We start from the raw sequence: 17,485 nt of genomic DNA on the forward strand, positions 1-17,485 counted from the left end.
TTCCTTCCTCGTTGTCCTGTCTTTGTATACCTACTTCTCAATATTCAAAGAAAAAACCCAGCAGAAATACAGGATACAGAGGACTTAAGTCATTGACCATGGTGCAGTAGACCGTTTAAGGAAAAAACAAGAAATTACTGCATTTGTATTTCAACTTCACCTTCCCCAATCCCACCTTTTCTAGTATAGGTGTTTATGTCTGAAAACCAGCCCATTAACTAATAATGACGTTTGTATTTATAAATGGTTACATTCTAAATAGTTATGTACCTACATAACATCTTCATTTTTTTCTTTTTCTGTTTTTATAGTCCAAAGGTCTTTTATTTTTTTTCAACACCTGTCATGCCATGAATTCACAGAGAACGGGTTCCAGCAGCCCAGGCTTCTTTCCGTTGGTTCTCAGCAGTGTTTCTCTGGGTGAAGCAAGTTGACACCTGAATTGAACCAACGAAGTACCTTTCTCTTTGGCTTCCTTTTTTTTTTTTTTTTTTTTTCTATTTACTTTCACATGTTTCGGGAAGCTGTCTCTGCTCTTAAAGTGCTTAATATGCTCAATACGAACACTCATTCTCTTGGCAAGAGTCTGGCCCTTTGTTTACAACAGTGCCAGCTGCCTGCTGGGTGACACTGTGGTCTCCCCCAGTTTTGTCATGGTAACGTGTGTGGGACATTCCTTTTTGAACCGTGCCCATCCCTTTGATGTGTATAGTATCACCTTTCTGGTAGGATCCCATGTATGTTGCCAAAGGGACTGCTCTGTTCTTTCTAAAAGGCCTAGAGAATATATCATAGGGGCCTCTGTTCCTTCCTTTGTGCAAATCATTTTGGAGATTTACTAGAAGATGGCGGTTCAGGCTGAAAGGCCACCTTTTTCTCTTACTTATAAAGTCTAAAATCCTTTATCTGGTCCCCGTCTTAGATAAATATACTTTTGGTTATCTCAAATGAAATACATTCCTAAGATATAACCTAAGAAAAATCTTTTAAAGTGAGGCTCTTTTGGGCATAATCCCTTTCCATGTTTCAAGGACATTGAAATAAAATTTATTTTATTGTTTCTTGAGCCTGAAGGAAAAGGTTTGAGTATCTAGAGCAAGAAATAGCCTGATTGATATTCTGTATGCAGATCTCAGGCAGTTATGTTATTACATATAGGGACCTTTAAATGTGAAGTTATTTTAGGGAAAAATGTGATAATTTATTTTTCTGCGAAATAACATTTTGATTTTTAACTTCTTTGCAGTTCCTATTTCATCGTCCATTAAGGCTGTTAAATCTGCTTATCCTTATTGAGGGCAGTGTCGTCTTCTACCAGCTCTATTCCTTGCTGCGGTCGGAGAAGTGGAACCACACACTTTCCATGGCTCTCATCCTCTTCTGCAACTATTATGTTTTATTTAAACTCCTCCGTGACAGAATAGTATTAGGCAGGGCTTACTCCTACCCACTCAACAGTTACGAACTCAAGGCAAACTAAGCTGGGCTACGCTGCCTCTCAACAATGAGGGAGAACACAGATAAAAATATTTTCATACGTTCTATTTTTTTCTTGTAATTTTTATAAATATTTAAGATATTTTATATTTTGTATACTATTATGTTTTGAACGGTGGGAAGGGGTAAGGGACATTAAATGTATCCATAAACAAGGTGATGTGATCGTTCCTGTGTTAGCATACAAGGGGTGTGCCTCTCCAGTAAAGACATTGATTTGTTTGTATGACTCTGGAATAACTCATTCATTTATGAACATCTCGTTTATCACTTGACACAGCACCTTTGGGGTGACTGCTTTTCTTCCAATCCTTCTCATCTTTAGTTTTCACCTGGCCTATTGCTACAGAAAAGGCAATCAGTGGCGTTTCCTCCCAACCCCCATTCTTTTGACTTCTGTGTTGGACTACTGGTGGGCAGGGAGGGGGTGAGTGAGTGGTCCTTTGGGTGGGATTCTCTTTGTTGCTTGCTGTAAAGGAAGCGTTTCAAGACAGGAACTCAGCATTTTATTCTGCTCTGTAACCTTTAAATAAGCCACTATCCTAAAATTCGACTGTTTCTATTATTTTTCCTGCTCTTTCATTCTTTTTCCTCCCAAGATTTACTGGTTAGCTTTTTGAAATAGTAATTTTTAAGATAAAGTTTGGAATGTTGACATGCATGAAGTGGTGTGTGGTTAGATCTGTGGGAGAAGATGCGTGCAGATGCCATGTGGGCTAGAGTATTAGCAGGTTGAAGATACTGAGTAACTGAGAATGGGTGAGTCCTCAGTTAAAGTCACATGCAGTCTACTAGCAACCCACCTACAATGGCCTGTTTGGAGCTATGAGTGGAAGTAAAATACAAGAAGTTACCTCTTTGTCCTCAAATAGTTTGAACATTATATTCCAGAACCTTCATGTTTGTGAGCATTTTAAGTCCATGTTCTTAAAAGAGGGGTACTTAGCCAGCTAATATTGTTACTAATCTTTTAAACTTCTGAGGCCCTGTCTTGAGAGCCTGAATATATTTTCATGTTTTTGTGGTTGGTTTGCATTTTTTACACTCTGAAATTTGCAGGGAGACACAGTATGACATGAAATATAAAGGCCGATCATATAGTTCATAAACTGGCTCAGAAAACTGTTCTTGCAGAGGAGTTCCCAACAGGTTTTCAGTGAAGACAGCATATGAGGAATTAGGCATGTATACAGCTCCCCAAAGTGATTGCTATTTTTATTTTATTTTGTGATTGCTATGTTTAACTATTGGTTCCTAAAATATTTTGATGTTAAGAGTTTTTAAAAAAATTAATTGGCTAGTCTGTCTTCAGGCATTCAACAAATATACATTGAACACCAAGCACTATATTAGGCATTAGAATATAGCAATGAATCAAAAATACAAAGACCCTCACAGAGATTACAATGTGGGAGCTGCAGAATATTCCTTATATAAATGTATAATGTCTCTTGGTAGTAGTAATAAGTGTAAAGAGAAAATATGGCAAGGAAGTAGAAGGTGCTAGAGTGACATTACTAGAAAGTATCTTTGACTAGGTAATTATTGAACACAGATCATATGAAACAAGACTGAGCCATATATATAGTTTTGGGGGAGGGGATGGTTGAGGGGGATTTCCACATTCCAGTAACAGCAGAAGCAGTGCCCTGGAGTGATAACAATTCTGGTGCATGAGAAGACACAAGATAACCCATTTATTGGTTGTTTTTTGTAATGTGGCCTGAGTGGGGGAGGCTGGGAAATCTGCCATGTCATTATTCTTTGGGCTGTTGAAAATAGACTTCTTTTGGCTAGCAAACATTTTTGATGAAATTACTTCATGATGAAAGGGGGGTCTGGGCTTTAAGATCTCAGCAAAATGATCCCAACTCAATCCTGTCATTGAAATGTAGACTAGATAATGTATTTCAGACAATGGATGACTAGTAAGCTGACATGATTTCTCCTTTCCAGTTTGAGCTGTCTTGGTCATCTCTTAAAGGAGTAGCACAGGAGGGCCAGTGCCAGATAGGCTAAACAAATGCTTGAATATAGGAACTAAAAATTAATTTTGGCTTTTGGAATTGCAAAGTGCCCCCAGCTCCTTCCAGGTAGGACGGTATCAGGAGGCTAAAACCCTTGAGCTTATTATGCTCCTAGCCATTGCAACTGTTTCAGGTGACACAGTCAGCAAGTTGCTGGTTACCTGTGTATTTCTTGTTACTTGTGGATCATGTGAAAGAAAGGACACCATCCTTCTTAGTGATAGGACATACATACCCATTAAAGATTGCTTTCCTGTAATTGTTTTTATGTTGGGGAATTAAGTTGCATATGGGAAAAATGGTATAGCAAAACATCAGTTGGCTGAAGTTGGATTAATGGAAAAGGAAAGATGTCTAACTAGTTATATGGGCAGTTTATGGTGAGTAAATGTGTCAGGCGTAGGTAGAAGTTCAGAAGCATAAGCATAAGGAAAATATTTCTCAGTATCCTATTTGCTTTGACTCCCTGTTAATTCCCTATTCTACTTTCTCTTCCTTCCCTATCAATCACCAGTGCCACCCCAATTTCTATTCACTGAGCAATTATGTGACAGACACTGCTGGGTACCAGTGATATTCAGAGTAGGAGGCAGACTAGTTAGTAGTTGTAAAAACTGTGTTTAGTAAAGCAAATACTTAAAGGATGCAGAGAAAGAAAGCTTGGAACCTGTGGTGTCAGGGAAGACTTCACTGAAGCAGTAACATACCAGATGCATTTTGAAGGACCAGGAGTTTACCCCAGAGGTGAGGAAGCAGACTTAATGCGGCAGGAAGGGGAAGGCATAAACTCAAGGCATGCACTAGGTTTTTTAAATAACTAGTACCATAATGCTAGAGAATTGGGCAAGGACTAGATTACAGAGGGAGTTGAATTGTGCATTAAGAAATTTGGATTTTTTAAAACATTCTAAAAGTGGCATGCTTGAACACTGCATGAGGAAAGTCAGAATCTCGAGGGTGAGGCACTAATAGGCAGTTTCATAAGCTCTTCAAGAAATCTGGGAACTTTTTAAGGCAGAAGACAGCTAATGAAAAAATATTAAACAAATAACTTCAGACTTAATATTTCACAGGGTTCTCAAATCAAGGATTCTCAAAGTATGATTTCTGGACTGGCAGCATCACCTAACTGGGAACTTGTTAGAATGGGGATTATCAAGCCCTACCCCAAACCTACTAAGAAACTCTGGATGGAGTCCAGAAGTTTGTTTCAACACATTCTCCAGTTAAATCTGATGTATGCTAAAGTTTGAGACTCTGAAGACAACTTTGGCACCAATATGTAGGCTAGGTTTGAACAATGTCAATGAGACATCTTGGAGACCAGTCAGCCAATCATTATGAAAGTATGCTTACAGAATTGGAGCGGGAGGCGACTGCTTGTGGTAGAAAAAGTCATGGCATAAAGTAATGTAGGGAAAGTATGTGGAGTGAAAAGGATAGAATTCGGATCAGTAACAGAACACAAGGGTAGAGGAAGAGGAAGTGTTCAAATGAACAAGACTAACAAAGTCCAACAGAGGAGATTAATTCATGTTTCAAGGGGGAAAAAAGACCAATTGTATCAAAGAGGGAAATCAAGAGAAGTGACTGTTGGATCTAGTTGTTAGATCATTGGGTAACTGTAGCAAGAAAATTTCAGTGGAGTAATGGTGATGGCGGTCTGATTGCAGTTGGTCTAACATAATGAATGAAGAAGTAAGCAGTGAAAATTGAAGACTCTTGAAGAAACTAGAGGCCAAAGATAGTAAAGGGGAGGCATGGTTGGGGAAGGTGTTTAAGAAAGCAGGGATTTTTTTAGCATGTTTATATGCTGCAGGATAGAAGCCTGAAGAGGACAAGGCTGAATGTAGAGGAGTTAGAGAATAATGGATGCAAGGAGATTGAGAACCCAGGAGTCTTGGGATCTCTTAGGGAAAGGGGAACTCTTCCTCTGAGCTAGACAGGAGTTACGTACCATATATGCATAAAGGGAAGTGGCAGTGGGAGGCTAGAGAAACAATATAAACTGAAGAAATAAGTTATTATTGTGGGGGGATGAATAATAGTCTTTGTGAATTCAGGGAATGAGTTCACTGTGGTGGTAGGTCATGAATTTCTAAAGGCTCTCATCCCAGGGTTTTGTGGTTTTCTCTGCTCTGACTCAATGGACAAAGTAAAAGGGCAGAGAAGATGGGTGGTAGTAACAGTCCTGGTCCTAGTTTGGAGGTTTGCCAAGCAGGTATGATTGAAGGCTAGTGGTCAAGGGAGTTTGTGAGCCTGGTGAGTGTAGTTGAGATGAGGCACCCTGAGGTCTGGAAAGGAATGAAGTGTGGTGGGTGTATTTTCTGTCAGGAAGAGTAGGTGGACCAGGTATTAGTAATCTTGAGCAAACAGAAGGAATAAAGGAGCTCAGATATGATATACTAAGAATGAAATATGGGAGTCTAGGGTCAGAGTTCTGGAATGTGAAACAGCCTGATGTATAACCCTGGAAGCAAATTCCTGATACTAATTAGAGGCAAAAAGCGTGAACAATTGTAGCAAGGGTGTTTAGTGGGTTTACCTTGGGAACATAAAGTCATCTGGAATGATGGTGGACATGAGATATGGCCACAGAGATTGATAAAAGTTAAAATGGCTGGGGTGTCATACATTTTGGTGACAGGATTTTTGTATGACACGGGAAGCAGTAGTGATGCAGAAGTAGGAGGTCTTGGCTTTTTGTAATATGTGTAAAGTGGGAAAAATGTACACCCTTTTGTGCACGGGAAAAAAGTGTCCTGGGGAGCGTCAAATGTTACTGAAGTCCAAGAAGTGGAGGCAGCATCTAGTGAAGAGATTGGGTTGTAGGGGAGTTTATAAGGAGAGAAGAATTCCAGGGGAACTGTAGGAAGAATCAGGGGTGAGGGGAACTATGTGTTGGGGTGGGGAGGGGAGATTTAGGTGAGAACAACAGGAATGTGGGAGTCGGATACACAGGGAGAAAGCCACGTGGGGCAGGAGTGAAGGAGGACAGGCGCAGGCCTCTGTGGAATAAGGTCCTAAATACAATATTGTTGCCAAAGTAATATTTCTGTCCCCTTGGCAATGATATTTTTCATTGAAAATCCTACTAGTGGGCCTGTCATTTTGATCCTTCGAGTGCCCCCTCCCCCTGTTTTGCAGTAACATGTAGCAGGATAACAAACTTTGCTTTTTTAGCTTCCAGAGTACCATTAGCATAATCTCTCAAATGAAAGAATTGCCCTTCTTGATTGATTCAACTGATAGAAAAATTGAGTTCACATTTGTGCAGGTGGGACCACAATCCTGTAACTTCTTAAGCTGAGGCGTTTTGAGTAGCAATAGTTTTCTTCTTCTCATTTTTCCAAATATTAGCCACTGATTTATACTGGATATCATGGTGATGTGTGATTATAAAAATAATAAGGTGAAGTTGCATATATCTGACAATTATTAAGAAATAAAATAACAAAAATTTACTGAAGCAAATCATCAGCAATTTTGCTGAGACCAACCCTTGAAGTAATAAAATGACATGAAATGGAGCAAACTAGAACAATGAGACTAAACTATTATTAATTTTGATAATCCCACTTCCTCCTCTATTTCACATTGCCATCATAAGCATTATATTTTATATCATTTATTAGAATACATTTTTAAAGCATAACAATCTGTTTCAATTACACTTAAAAGTCTATGGATAGGTTTAATATTTATACTTTTTTAATCAATAGGAAAACATTTTGATTATACCTTTGGAAACATTTGTTGAGCTTAACAGCTGAAATCATGTGACTTTCTAATAAAATCGTTTGAAAAAGTGCTTTACCTTGCAGAATTATAAGCCAGGAAGTACTACGGCATTAAGTTATTGCAAAGCATTATGATTCATCTTGTAAAACACAGTTATGTACTTCATGGGTTTCTTATAATATAACTGCATTCTCTTTCATCCTCATAGAGAAGTGATCCCTGCTTTGCTTTTGAACCTTAAGGCTATGAGATTATCTACTGTATGCCGGTCAATCTCCGGTGGCCCCCTAATTTGACACTGTGGACAAACACTGACCTCACAATCATCTGCCATCTTCTCCACTTTTCCATATTTAGAAAGGTGCTTACCTGCTCTTCTGGCCTTTAGAAAGATTTTGATAAAGGAAGACATATTCTTTATCATTCCATATTTTGAGTTGGCCTTTCTACTGGAAGTTCCTAAAAACATACTTCTGGCAATCTTAATCCCAAGATTCATGTTGCCATCAGATAGGACAAGCCTTGGTAGAGTATGGCCCTAACCAATCGTGGTGAGAACTGAAATTACTGTGAGCTATTCCCTTTCTTATCTTAGGCGACTGAATTTTAAGTTCTCCAGGAACTCTGCAAGCAGGAATACAAGGCCTGCATAGAGAAATGACAAATGTGATTATCATGTGCTAAACACTAGATATGAAACTAACAGCTTATCTTGGACCTATGACTTCATCATCAACAGGAGTTAACTCATTTTTTGATGACGGAAGTCTCTAAAAGCCTATCTCAAGGAGTGTGGAATGCTGCTATTACCTTGCTCATTTGCAGAGGATCCCACAGGGCTTCACAACCAAACCAATTAAAGCCATGTAAATCCTCAGGACTATTTTAGTTGCCACTTTCTCATTTTTTTTTTAAATGATCAAAGCAAATTCTCAACACCCGAGTGTCTCACTGGATCTCCAATTTACACTTCTGCTTAATTTGATTATTTTAAGTCAGTAGTATTTTATTTTTTTAAATTGAGAATTCTTCAATAAAGTCAGTAATAGGAACAGCATTAACAATCCTATTAACAATTTCCATGGGCCACATTTTTTCTCCTTCTGATATCATTTGGTAACCTAATGGTTGTAAATTTTGCTCTCGATTGTTCATGGACTGTTTGCTTCATTTGCTACTACTCCTTCCTCTTTTTCATTAGACTCTTCAAGGATTTAAGAATATTAAGGTACCCAGGCAGTATTATGTAAGCCATTGATAAATATTTGTTGAGGATGCTGCTAACTACACTTAAAAAATTTCCCCAGAATCCAAAAGTTTGACTTTGGCAATATCTTGAATTTTTGGAGTTAGATTAGTCTCAAGTGTCTAGGGGATTCTTGATCAGGTGACTTCATATTCCATGTGAAACAGAATAAAAACTAAATTCCCTATATCTGGTCCATTTTGATCAAAAAATTGGCTCAGGAGGGCCATTTTGCCAGTAAATATAGGTTATTAACATCCAAAGTAACCATTCATGCTAAAACATTAGGACATCATGCATTTCACTTCAGATGCAACATTTGAAGTCAGCCACACTTGTGTTGAAGACTGAGATTTGTGGTGAAGGAACCCTTTGAAAGTTAGATTGTGTAGCCCTTTCTAGAGCACCAGGTAGACCCTCCTAAAGAGGCCTCTTAAAGGCCCTCTTCTGCCCCTCCCCTGGGTAGAAACAGGCAATCTGATTCCCCTCCAGCCACTCCCAGGGGGTCCATGTTTCTATTCCGGACTAGGTGACCACAGAGGTTATCTCAGGACATTTGGGGGGAACCATTTCAGGGAAAAATATAATGAGTTTTCTTTGCCAGAGAATGGAATTTCATCAGCATCAGGCTAGCCCCAGCCTGTAAGTTTATGAATGTTTGTTGACAATGGACAGGCTGGGAGCTTGTTAAAAGAGAGGCCCACACCAGCAGCGGCACACTGAGAAGGCGAGTCAGCTTTAAGGCCTTCTGGACTGGCTGACTAGGAAAGCTCCCAGTAGGGAGTGTCTCATGACATCCACATACCCATGTCCTGAGGATGAGGCAAAGGTGTCAGCACAGAAGGAGAGGCAGCTATTTTATAAATCTACATCTAAGCTTTAACCATTAGAATTGAACTCATTTGTTAATATGTACTTGGTAGCTTCTCAGTCTATCCCTAAATAAAAATATATCCTGCATTACCAACAAAAATTCAAAATGATCATAAAATAGTTCAAATAGCTCACTACTCGACTCAGAGTTCTGATGATGAAACAAAGTGCAGTTCTTCCTTCCTTCTCTCACAGTCTAACTGGGTCATGGTCTTTATCAAAGTGTAGACACCACAGTGCACTGAGACTGACAGAAAGCCCATGTGTCCACATTTTCTGATAAGGGAGGAATGTTCTTTCCAAATCTTCTGAACATGGCTTTTCTCATCTGTCACCACTGTATTTCTTCACCTTACTTGCCTGGGGGGAAATACTTATACCCAAGGGCTTTACTTAACGGTTGATGTCTCATTGGCTGTTGGTTCAGTCTCGCTCATCTGAGGAGAATGTAAAAACAGAGCAAAAGATACTAACTGTTGCCCTGCTCACTCATCTCAGTGCCTTCTGAGAGCAACTCATCTGAACTTATCTCTGTCATAAACACTGGCTTTGAAGGAAAAGATTTCAAAACTGTAAGGCTTATCCAGGAACAGGGAAAGAGAAATATGTATCTGTTGCAGGTGTCAGCTTCCGGTTTCTCACAGGAGGAGCTAACTTTCAGTTCATTCCCCACCCAGCCCAGCACTAGCTTTTGTTGTAAAGTCAACCCAGAGGTACTGCTAGCCCTTAGACAAATTTCTTCAGTAATGGAGCTTCTGGACAGAGTTTAGCCAGACTTGAATCTGAGAAGAGGTGCATGTGGGGCTAAAAACAGGTCCTATTTTTCCTTGTTTCTCAAACAAGATAGTCATTTTAGTAAGTTGTAAAATGTTGATAACTTGATAGCTTTTGCTTTGAGAAGGGCTCCTGTGAAGCCCTTTTTTGGGGGGAGCACCAAAATCTGCCAGCAAGTTATATTAGTTTTCCTTCCTCTTTCCAGCTGAAAAGGAACCAGAAGTTCTGAATAACTAGAATAAAATCAGATTGGTTTTATTGCTTCTGCTTGCATACAGAAAAGAGAATAAAAAGTCTGAGTGTCTGGAGTGGGTGGTAGATGAGGGGACTTACGGAAGGGAGAAGGGTGCCTCAAATCTGCTCTTCAGCAATGGGAAGAGGGAAGCCACCCGATCACTAAAATGAAAAACATTTTCAAGAAAAGCAGCTCTCACCAAGTAGTATCTGGTGGCCAGATAGGGTGGCCATCAATTTCCTTATCTACTGGGGCTTCCCCTTTATCCCCTCCTTACTGCTGGTCCCTGCCTAGCACAGAAGGTGAAGCTGAGTTAGAAGTGTTTCCTGCCAGTAGCTCACCAATTTGAACAAACTAAGTGCAGAGTTCTGCCTATGTGTGAGGCTTTTCTCTAAGATCTCGTCCCAGTCATGGGCTGGTACTGGAAAGAAAGCAGCTCACATCACTATTGCACACCTGAATGGAGATTTGGCACATTTCACTGTGGTAACCTTCAGCTCTGCCCCACTCTGCCCAGCAACGAAATTCACAAATCAAAGGTCAGGATATGACATTTGGAGGCTCAAATTAATAAGAACCAGAGTCTTGGATTGTGCCAGTCTCAAAATTTGCTCTTGAGTACAGAATCTGATTTTCTATGCTGGTCTACGGTGCTATCTCAGACAGGTCTGTAAGGAATCAGGGGAAAGAGCATAGGTTGAACCCATCCACTTGGATATCTAAGTATGTTAGTTTGCATTTCGAAATCTGCCTCTATTCTGGATAGTACACCTTTACAAAGCTTGTCAGAAAACTGGTCTAAAAGAACACATGCTTTAAAGAGCATCAGAAAGCATGTAGTAAACAGGAAGTCTTCCAACCTCAATAGCGACAGTTTCCAACAGGCGCAAAGGATACCTTTTCCTTTCAGGAGACATCATAGCCAATACTCATCAGTAATAGGTAACGGTAATGGGGGAATAACACAACTCACGAATAAGCCCCAAATCTCACTGAACGCAAGCCCTGCATCCTCTTCCCTTGCCTGATCTTCTGCCTGCTCTAAATACAACTCAATTCCATCTCTCAGTGCTTCCCTTGACCTTTCTTCTGACAGATGAACTAATTAATAATTGGTCAAAAGGCCGAAGAAAGAAGAGGTCAAATAAGCCCAAACTTGGATAACTTGCGTCTGGAATAAAAACAAGTTGGCCCTGTGACAGTTTCCAGATGAATCATGACTTTCTGTCAAACACCAGCAGGTGAACTGATGTCATTCTATTTGCCTCCCACTTCTTCCATCCAGAATCACTGATCTCCGCTGGGGCTGGTAAAAACAGCTGGTTGAGGTCTCTAGTCTCTGACCATTCTTAGGGATGGTCATTTTATTCCTAAGAGTAACTCCTTCTGGTGTGACCCATGTGTTTTCAGCTAATTCCCCACAAAGAAGACCAGGGGAAACTGTTTGGGTGGGACTTCTGATAGGGGACAGCAGGACCTTGGAATCTGTGGATGAGGTGGGTGGGTGGTCCATAATGGGGAAGGGAGGACTAAATAAGATTAGGCTCTGAGGTCTTCCTGGCCTTGACCTGTGGAAAGGCTTAGAACCCCCTGATGGTCGTTCTATTTTTGAAGAAAAAAGGTTGTCCCCGAATGGTTCTGTCTCTGATGTGCGCTTCCTGCATTGCACTGCTGCATCCTGGGTGGACAAGTTAGCCAGTCCTGGGTCTGGAGCAAGGATGGGCCCCTCGCACTTGTGGCGTGCAGAGGCATCCATTGGCGAGGACTCGTGGGCTCCCATATCTTGCTTTGGTTTCTCTTCCTTCGGGCTGTCTAAGGAGGAGACAGAATCGTCTTTGGCAGGTTTCTGAGAGGTGCCACTAGTGGAGCTGGGTTCCTCCTGGCCCCTGTCCGGAGGTTGAGCACCACTTTCCCCCGTGCTCTGAGAGGGTAGAGGCTGTGGGATCTGTGTGTACTGAATCTTGGGTGGGATGACTGGGACTGCCCTGGCCTGGCACATTTTGACCATGAAGGAGGTTCTCACAGCTGACACACTCACAGGAGCTGAGTTACGGCGGCCTGTCAGGGCGTGAGCAACAATGTCCAGGTCCTGAGTGTCCTGGGAGTAAACCCTCCAGGGGTCTACTCTGCAGTGAGGTGAGGCCATCCACGAGAACTTTGGGTCTCCTGCCTCAGCGAGCTGCATTCCAGGTGAAGCAAATGAGGCCACATTCTCAAACCGAAAGAGGTCAGTAATGGGGATGGCAGCGTCCAAGTTGAGGGAAGAAGGCCTGTTTTTTCCTTTTAGGGGCCCACACTCAGTGCTCTTCAGCTGTAACTTCGGGGGGTGCGCTCCAGGCGAGGTGCTGTCCTGTGTGATAGGTAAACTCACCTTGCTGCTCTCTGGTTGCGGTACACTACCTTGCTCAATCTGAAGGTTGCTGTGCCCCAGGTGCGTGCCTGATTCCTTACCCTCTGCTAGGTTGACAGGGCTGGTTTCTGCTGGTTTGGGCTGCAAACCATCTGATCCCTTCTGGAAGGGAAGAGCTTCTGTCCCTTTCAGGCCAGAGAACTCCCTGAAGGACCTCAAGACTTTCTCATCGCATCCAGTAATCTCCCTGTTGGGTGCCAAGGGCTGCAGAGGGTCAGAATTCCTCTGTGTGTCAAGATTAGCACAGCTGCTAGAAGACGGGCCCCCAAGAGTCCACTGGTCATTGACAGTGGTTTTGCTGTCTAGGGAATGGCTCTGGCGTAGGCTGGGCCTGTGGGAAAGCCTCTTCTCTAATCGGTGACCCTGGAGGCTATGCATCTGGGCCTCTTGCACATCCTTCAGGGTGGGGGAGTGAAGGGGACTGGTCACCCACTGGGGCTCCTCCCAGGGTTCCACCATCTCCAGGCCGTGCTGGGCAATGTCTGTCACAGTGTCGTCTTCATCACAGTCGGAGGGCTCCTGTACTGAATGGGCCACATCCCCCTCTCCTTGTCGCGGGGTGTCGCCCACCCTTGTTGGGCTTGGAAAACCAGAGTCTTTTCCATCTGGAGCTGCATTGTTTGAATTTTGCTTTTCACTTGGTCCTGGAGAGGGGTCTTCTCCCTGGCAAAGGCTGGGGACCCCAGGGCTGCCTTTGCACTTAAGCTGATCGATAGATGGGTCTGTCCTCAAGTTCTTGGAAGCATCATCTTCTCTCTCAGGGCTGTCCTTGGGTGGCAGGACTGCGGGTGCCTCCTCCAGGGGAGTTGGAGGGGGAGGAGCAGGCGGGAGCAGAGGAGAGAGATTCCCTGGGTCTCCCACCTGTACCCTTGCGTGTGGCGAGGCCGTCTCAAAGGGAACTATTTCCAAGGGAGCCAGGCAGCTGGGATCTGGGCGCCGGCCCTTGTCCGGTTCTGGGGTCGGGAGGCCACAGGTGGTCTCCGAAGAAGGCCCCTGTGTGCTCTGATGGGCAGGATCCCTCGCCCGCTCACCCTGCAGGGCGGAAGCTGGAGCTGGGGCGGAGCCGCAAGGCAAGTGTCCGGGCGCCCCTGGGGAAACCAAGGTCCCAGGACTGGGCTCAGTGGTCTGCGTTGGGCTGGTCTTTACAGGAGGCGGTGGTACCGAGGAGAGCTCCTCCTCAGATTCAATGATTTTCAGCTCCTGTTGAATCTCAGGCCAGATCAGGGCATTAGCTAGATCATCTTCATCCTGAAAAAAAAAAGAAAAAAAAACGGATTGTATTAGTACCAAAGACTTTTTCAGTGCTCGCATCTGCACTGCTTCGCAGTGGGAATGAAGAAAAAGGAGCTGTACTAGGCTGCACTACCCTGCAAATAAGGAATTCTGCATTTATAACTGGGTGTGTATTCAGTGTTTACCATGTGGCATAACATACTCAAACTCTGTTTTCTTGTTTAATTTTCCACCAACCCTAAGAGATAAATACTATAATTAACTTTCATTTTAGAAATGAGGAGACCTGTGTTCAAACAGATTTAAATTTCTATCCAAGTCACATAGCAACAGACCAGGCTTGAAATCCATCTCTGTCTACACCAGAACATAAGTACTTAATCCCTGTGCACTGTTGCCTCATAAAACAAACAAACCCCCTGGTCTCACTTAACCTCATCTTTATGGGTGGCTCACAAGAATGAGAGCCTCCCCAAGGCATGAAAATGTTGCCCTGCCATCTGCTTTCTAAATAAATAAATACAGCATTTTCTTATTACCAAAGGAAAAAATACTCAACATCTGAAAATGGTGTGCAGGCTTTTCTGAGAAGTGTGACCTGCTGCCAACTTAGCATCATTTCTTGCCAGCCTCCAAGAAGCCTGGAACAGTGACCTTCTTGCACACACAGCGATCCAGTGCTCAGCAGAGTGCTTGGCACGAAGTAGGTGTTGTTTTTTTCTTTTCTGTTCTATTCTTTCTCTCCACACCTACTCACACTTTTTGTTACATAAGGAACAAATGCATGAATCTGATAACTTTCATTTTTTCATCTTCACGTTTTTAAAAAATAAATTGCACAAAACGGGTTCTGTTAATGATTTGGATGGGACAATTAAAAATTCATTTTTTCCTTGTCTACTTTTTTACAACAACCATTTTTTTCCTTTTCTTTATTATTTCCCCACCACCACCATTCCTATGATCCTTGTCTGTTTCCTTCTCTCCTCCCTCTTAACCTCAGAGGCCTTGTGTTTGTTGATGCCTCCTAGCTGTTGAAAGTATTTCACATTACCGAATTGTGTGCCGTGTAATGTCCGGTATTTGTTTATGTGGTTCTGATTTGCTTTATTACACAAAATTCTCCACTCTTCATCCATTTTGTTGAAAATGGCTGCATTTCACTTATCTTATGGCGGAGTAGTATTCTATAGTATGGAAATACTCTATCCTCTTCATCTGATCATCTGCTGGTAGATATTTAAGCTGCTTCTGTATCCTACTTATTGCAAATAATGTTGCTGTGAACATTGTGAAACGTAGACTTTTTTGTGGTGATCATTTCATGTTGTTTAGATAGATGCCCAAGAGTGGGATTGCTGGGTCATACAGTATTTCCATTTTTACTTTTTTAAGGCAAATCCAGATTGTTTTCCATAATGGTTACTTACACCAATTTACATCTATACTAACAGTGCAACAGAGTTCCTTTTTTATCTCCAGCACTTCTTGTTGGAGGTCTTTTTAATATGTCCACTAGGTTTTTTAAAGTACCATGTCATTGGTTGTGAAATGCTGTCTCATTGTGGCTTTACTATGAATTCTCTTACTGGAAGTTATAATGCAAAAGTCTTACAGGAGCCTTTATTCAGTGTTCCTGAGGACACTGTGGCACCCATGCATTGTTCTAACTCCTGGGTCTTTTGGGTATTTTGTGCATATTCTGGAAACCAAGGCCTTGGAAGCAAGTTAGAGACAAAATCTTCCATTTCCCATTTGGCACACTCCTCCAGGTCACAGAGCTGCCTCACAAATGTTAGCTACTTCTCTGGATATCCCTAGAAAACCTCCTCACACCTTCATCCTATGCAAATACATCTCATAAAATCTTGAACAATTAATTCCACCTCTAAAAAGTAGAAGAGGGGAAGTGAACTCTCACACCACATTTTAACTTCTCTAGAAACCATCGGAGGAAAGATTGGATCCTGGATAGCTTTCAGAAATTTAACAAACAAACATAGATAATTGTCTATCCAGGATATTTGGAAGAGACCTGGATTTCATAAATGGTCATTCTATTTGGGACTAGTGCATAATATGTATGTTTTGTGCTGCTTCTAGGATTGAATGTCATTATATTCCAAGGGCATGTGAATTCAGGTCAGAGATATTTAGAGTTGAGTCTGTCTAGGGAATCTGAGCTAGACAGTTCCTTCCTATTACCAAGACCTCTGAAAAGTCTACTGCAAGATAAATCCCAGATCTGATTAAAATGTTGTCTCTTAACTTTTCTGTAGCAGAAACTGGTTATTAAAAAGCAAAAATAATCTACCAGAAGATGTACCAAGAGCTCTTGGGGAAAAAAGGACTTTGCTGGCTGCGCTGGGTAACGAGTCAATCTTACCATCTCATGGGGAAACACTGCTTCAGTTCTGGCCCTGGGGCTCTCCTGTGGAGCACCGGACTCCGTCTGGTCAGCCTCTCCTCCCTCCTTCACCGCCTTCTCTGGATTCAGCCTCTTTTCTAATTCACTTGAATGTTGACAGTCCATGAGGATTTCTGAGGTTTTCTTCTCCAGTTGGGTGTCTGGCTCCAAAGGAAGGCCTTTGCTGCATTCCACTGTCCTCACTGCTTCAGATACTGGTTTGGCATCTTCTGGAGACACCTTCTTAGGTGCAGATGCTGCAATGAGGATGAGAGTGATAAATTGAAGGAGATTCCACTGTGCTCCATCCACTCCCTTCCCAGCAGGATAACTATAATGAGTAGTCCTGCTTCACAAAGAGGGAGAGAACCCTCCCAGTTTGTTGCCCCTTCACATTCTTTACTCTAGCAATCCTAGCAATGCCCCATCCTCAGATCCCAGAGTCATAGAATTTCAGAGATGAGAGAGACCCTGAACACCATCTTGTTCATTGTTTCTTTTTCTTTCTTTTTTTTTTTTTATAGAGGCATGTTATTTATTTTTTTATTTATTTGTTTGTTTGTTTGTTTATACATGCACTGGGTACAGTCAGAAGCGCGGGAGGGTGAGAGAATTCACCAGAGCCAGAGCTGGGAGCAGAGCAGGCAGAAGGACCAAAGTACACTGCTGAGGGGAGCAGCGGGCAGCAGGAGAGGTTTGCGCGCCATGCAGGACCCTCCTCTGGTGGCCGGGGAGCAGCCGGGGATTGAACCGGCACCGCAGAGGCCACGGGCAGCTTCGCAACCCAGTGCTCAACCGCTGCGCCACCGGGGAGGCCCATCTTGTTCATTGTTTCTTAACTGGGGGACATATTGCTCCTTCCCTTCACAGAAGACATCTGCCAATGTCTGGAGGCATTTTTGGCATCACAGCTGGGTGGAGGTGGGAGTGGAGGTGGTGGTGGCTACTGGCATGCTGTAGGTAGAAGCCAGAGATACTGCTAGATATCTAACAAAGCATCATGTAACTCCCCACAGTAAAGAATTACCCAGCCCAAAATGTC

The 17,485-nt window shown here is 42.4% G+C and overlaps 2 protein-coding genes across 5 annotated transcripts in view; one reads left to right on the forward strand and one right to left on the reverse strand.

Moving 5' to 3' along the window:
• TMEM39A (transmembrane protein 39A) overlaps nt 1-2,435 on the forward strand; it is a 35,229-nt gene extending 32,794 nt beyond the window's left edge. For all 4 annotated transcript variants that reach the window (XM_054700540.1, XM_054700541.1, XM_037525499.2 and 1 more), the window contains exon 9: nt 1,247-2,435. In XM_054700540.1, coding sequence (XP_054556515.1) covers nt 1,247-1,480 — 234 coding nt within the window. In that variant the 3' untranslated portion in view covers nt 1,481-2,435. The remainder of the gene's footprint in view (nt 1-1,246) is intronic.
• A 4,583-nt stretch (nt 2,436-7,018) lies between these two features.
• ARHGAP31 (Rho GTPase activating protein 31) overlaps nt 7,019-17,485 on the reverse strand; it is a 108,428-nt gene continuing 97,961 nt past the window's right edge. The window contains exons 11-12 of the mRNA XM_037525501.2: nt 16,423-16,700; nt 7,019-14,051 (exon numbers count right to left, since the gene is read on the reverse strand). Of these exons, the coding sequence (XP_037381398.1) occupies nt 11,646-14,051; nt 16,423-16,700 (2,684 nt within the window). The 3' untranslated portion in view covers nt 7,019-11,645. The remainder of the gene's footprint in view (nt 14,052-16,422; nt 16,701-17,485) is intronic.

This window comes from Talpa occidentalis, unplaced genomic scaffold (assembly GCF_014898055.3).
Source record: "Talpa occidentalis isolate TD23 unplaced genomic scaffold, MPIMG_talOcc4v2.1 talOcc4.4, whole genome shotgun sequence".
Taxonomy (NCBI): domain Eukaryota; kingdom Metazoa; phylum Chordata; class Mammalia; order Eulipotyphla; family Talpidae; genus Talpa; species Talpa occidentalis.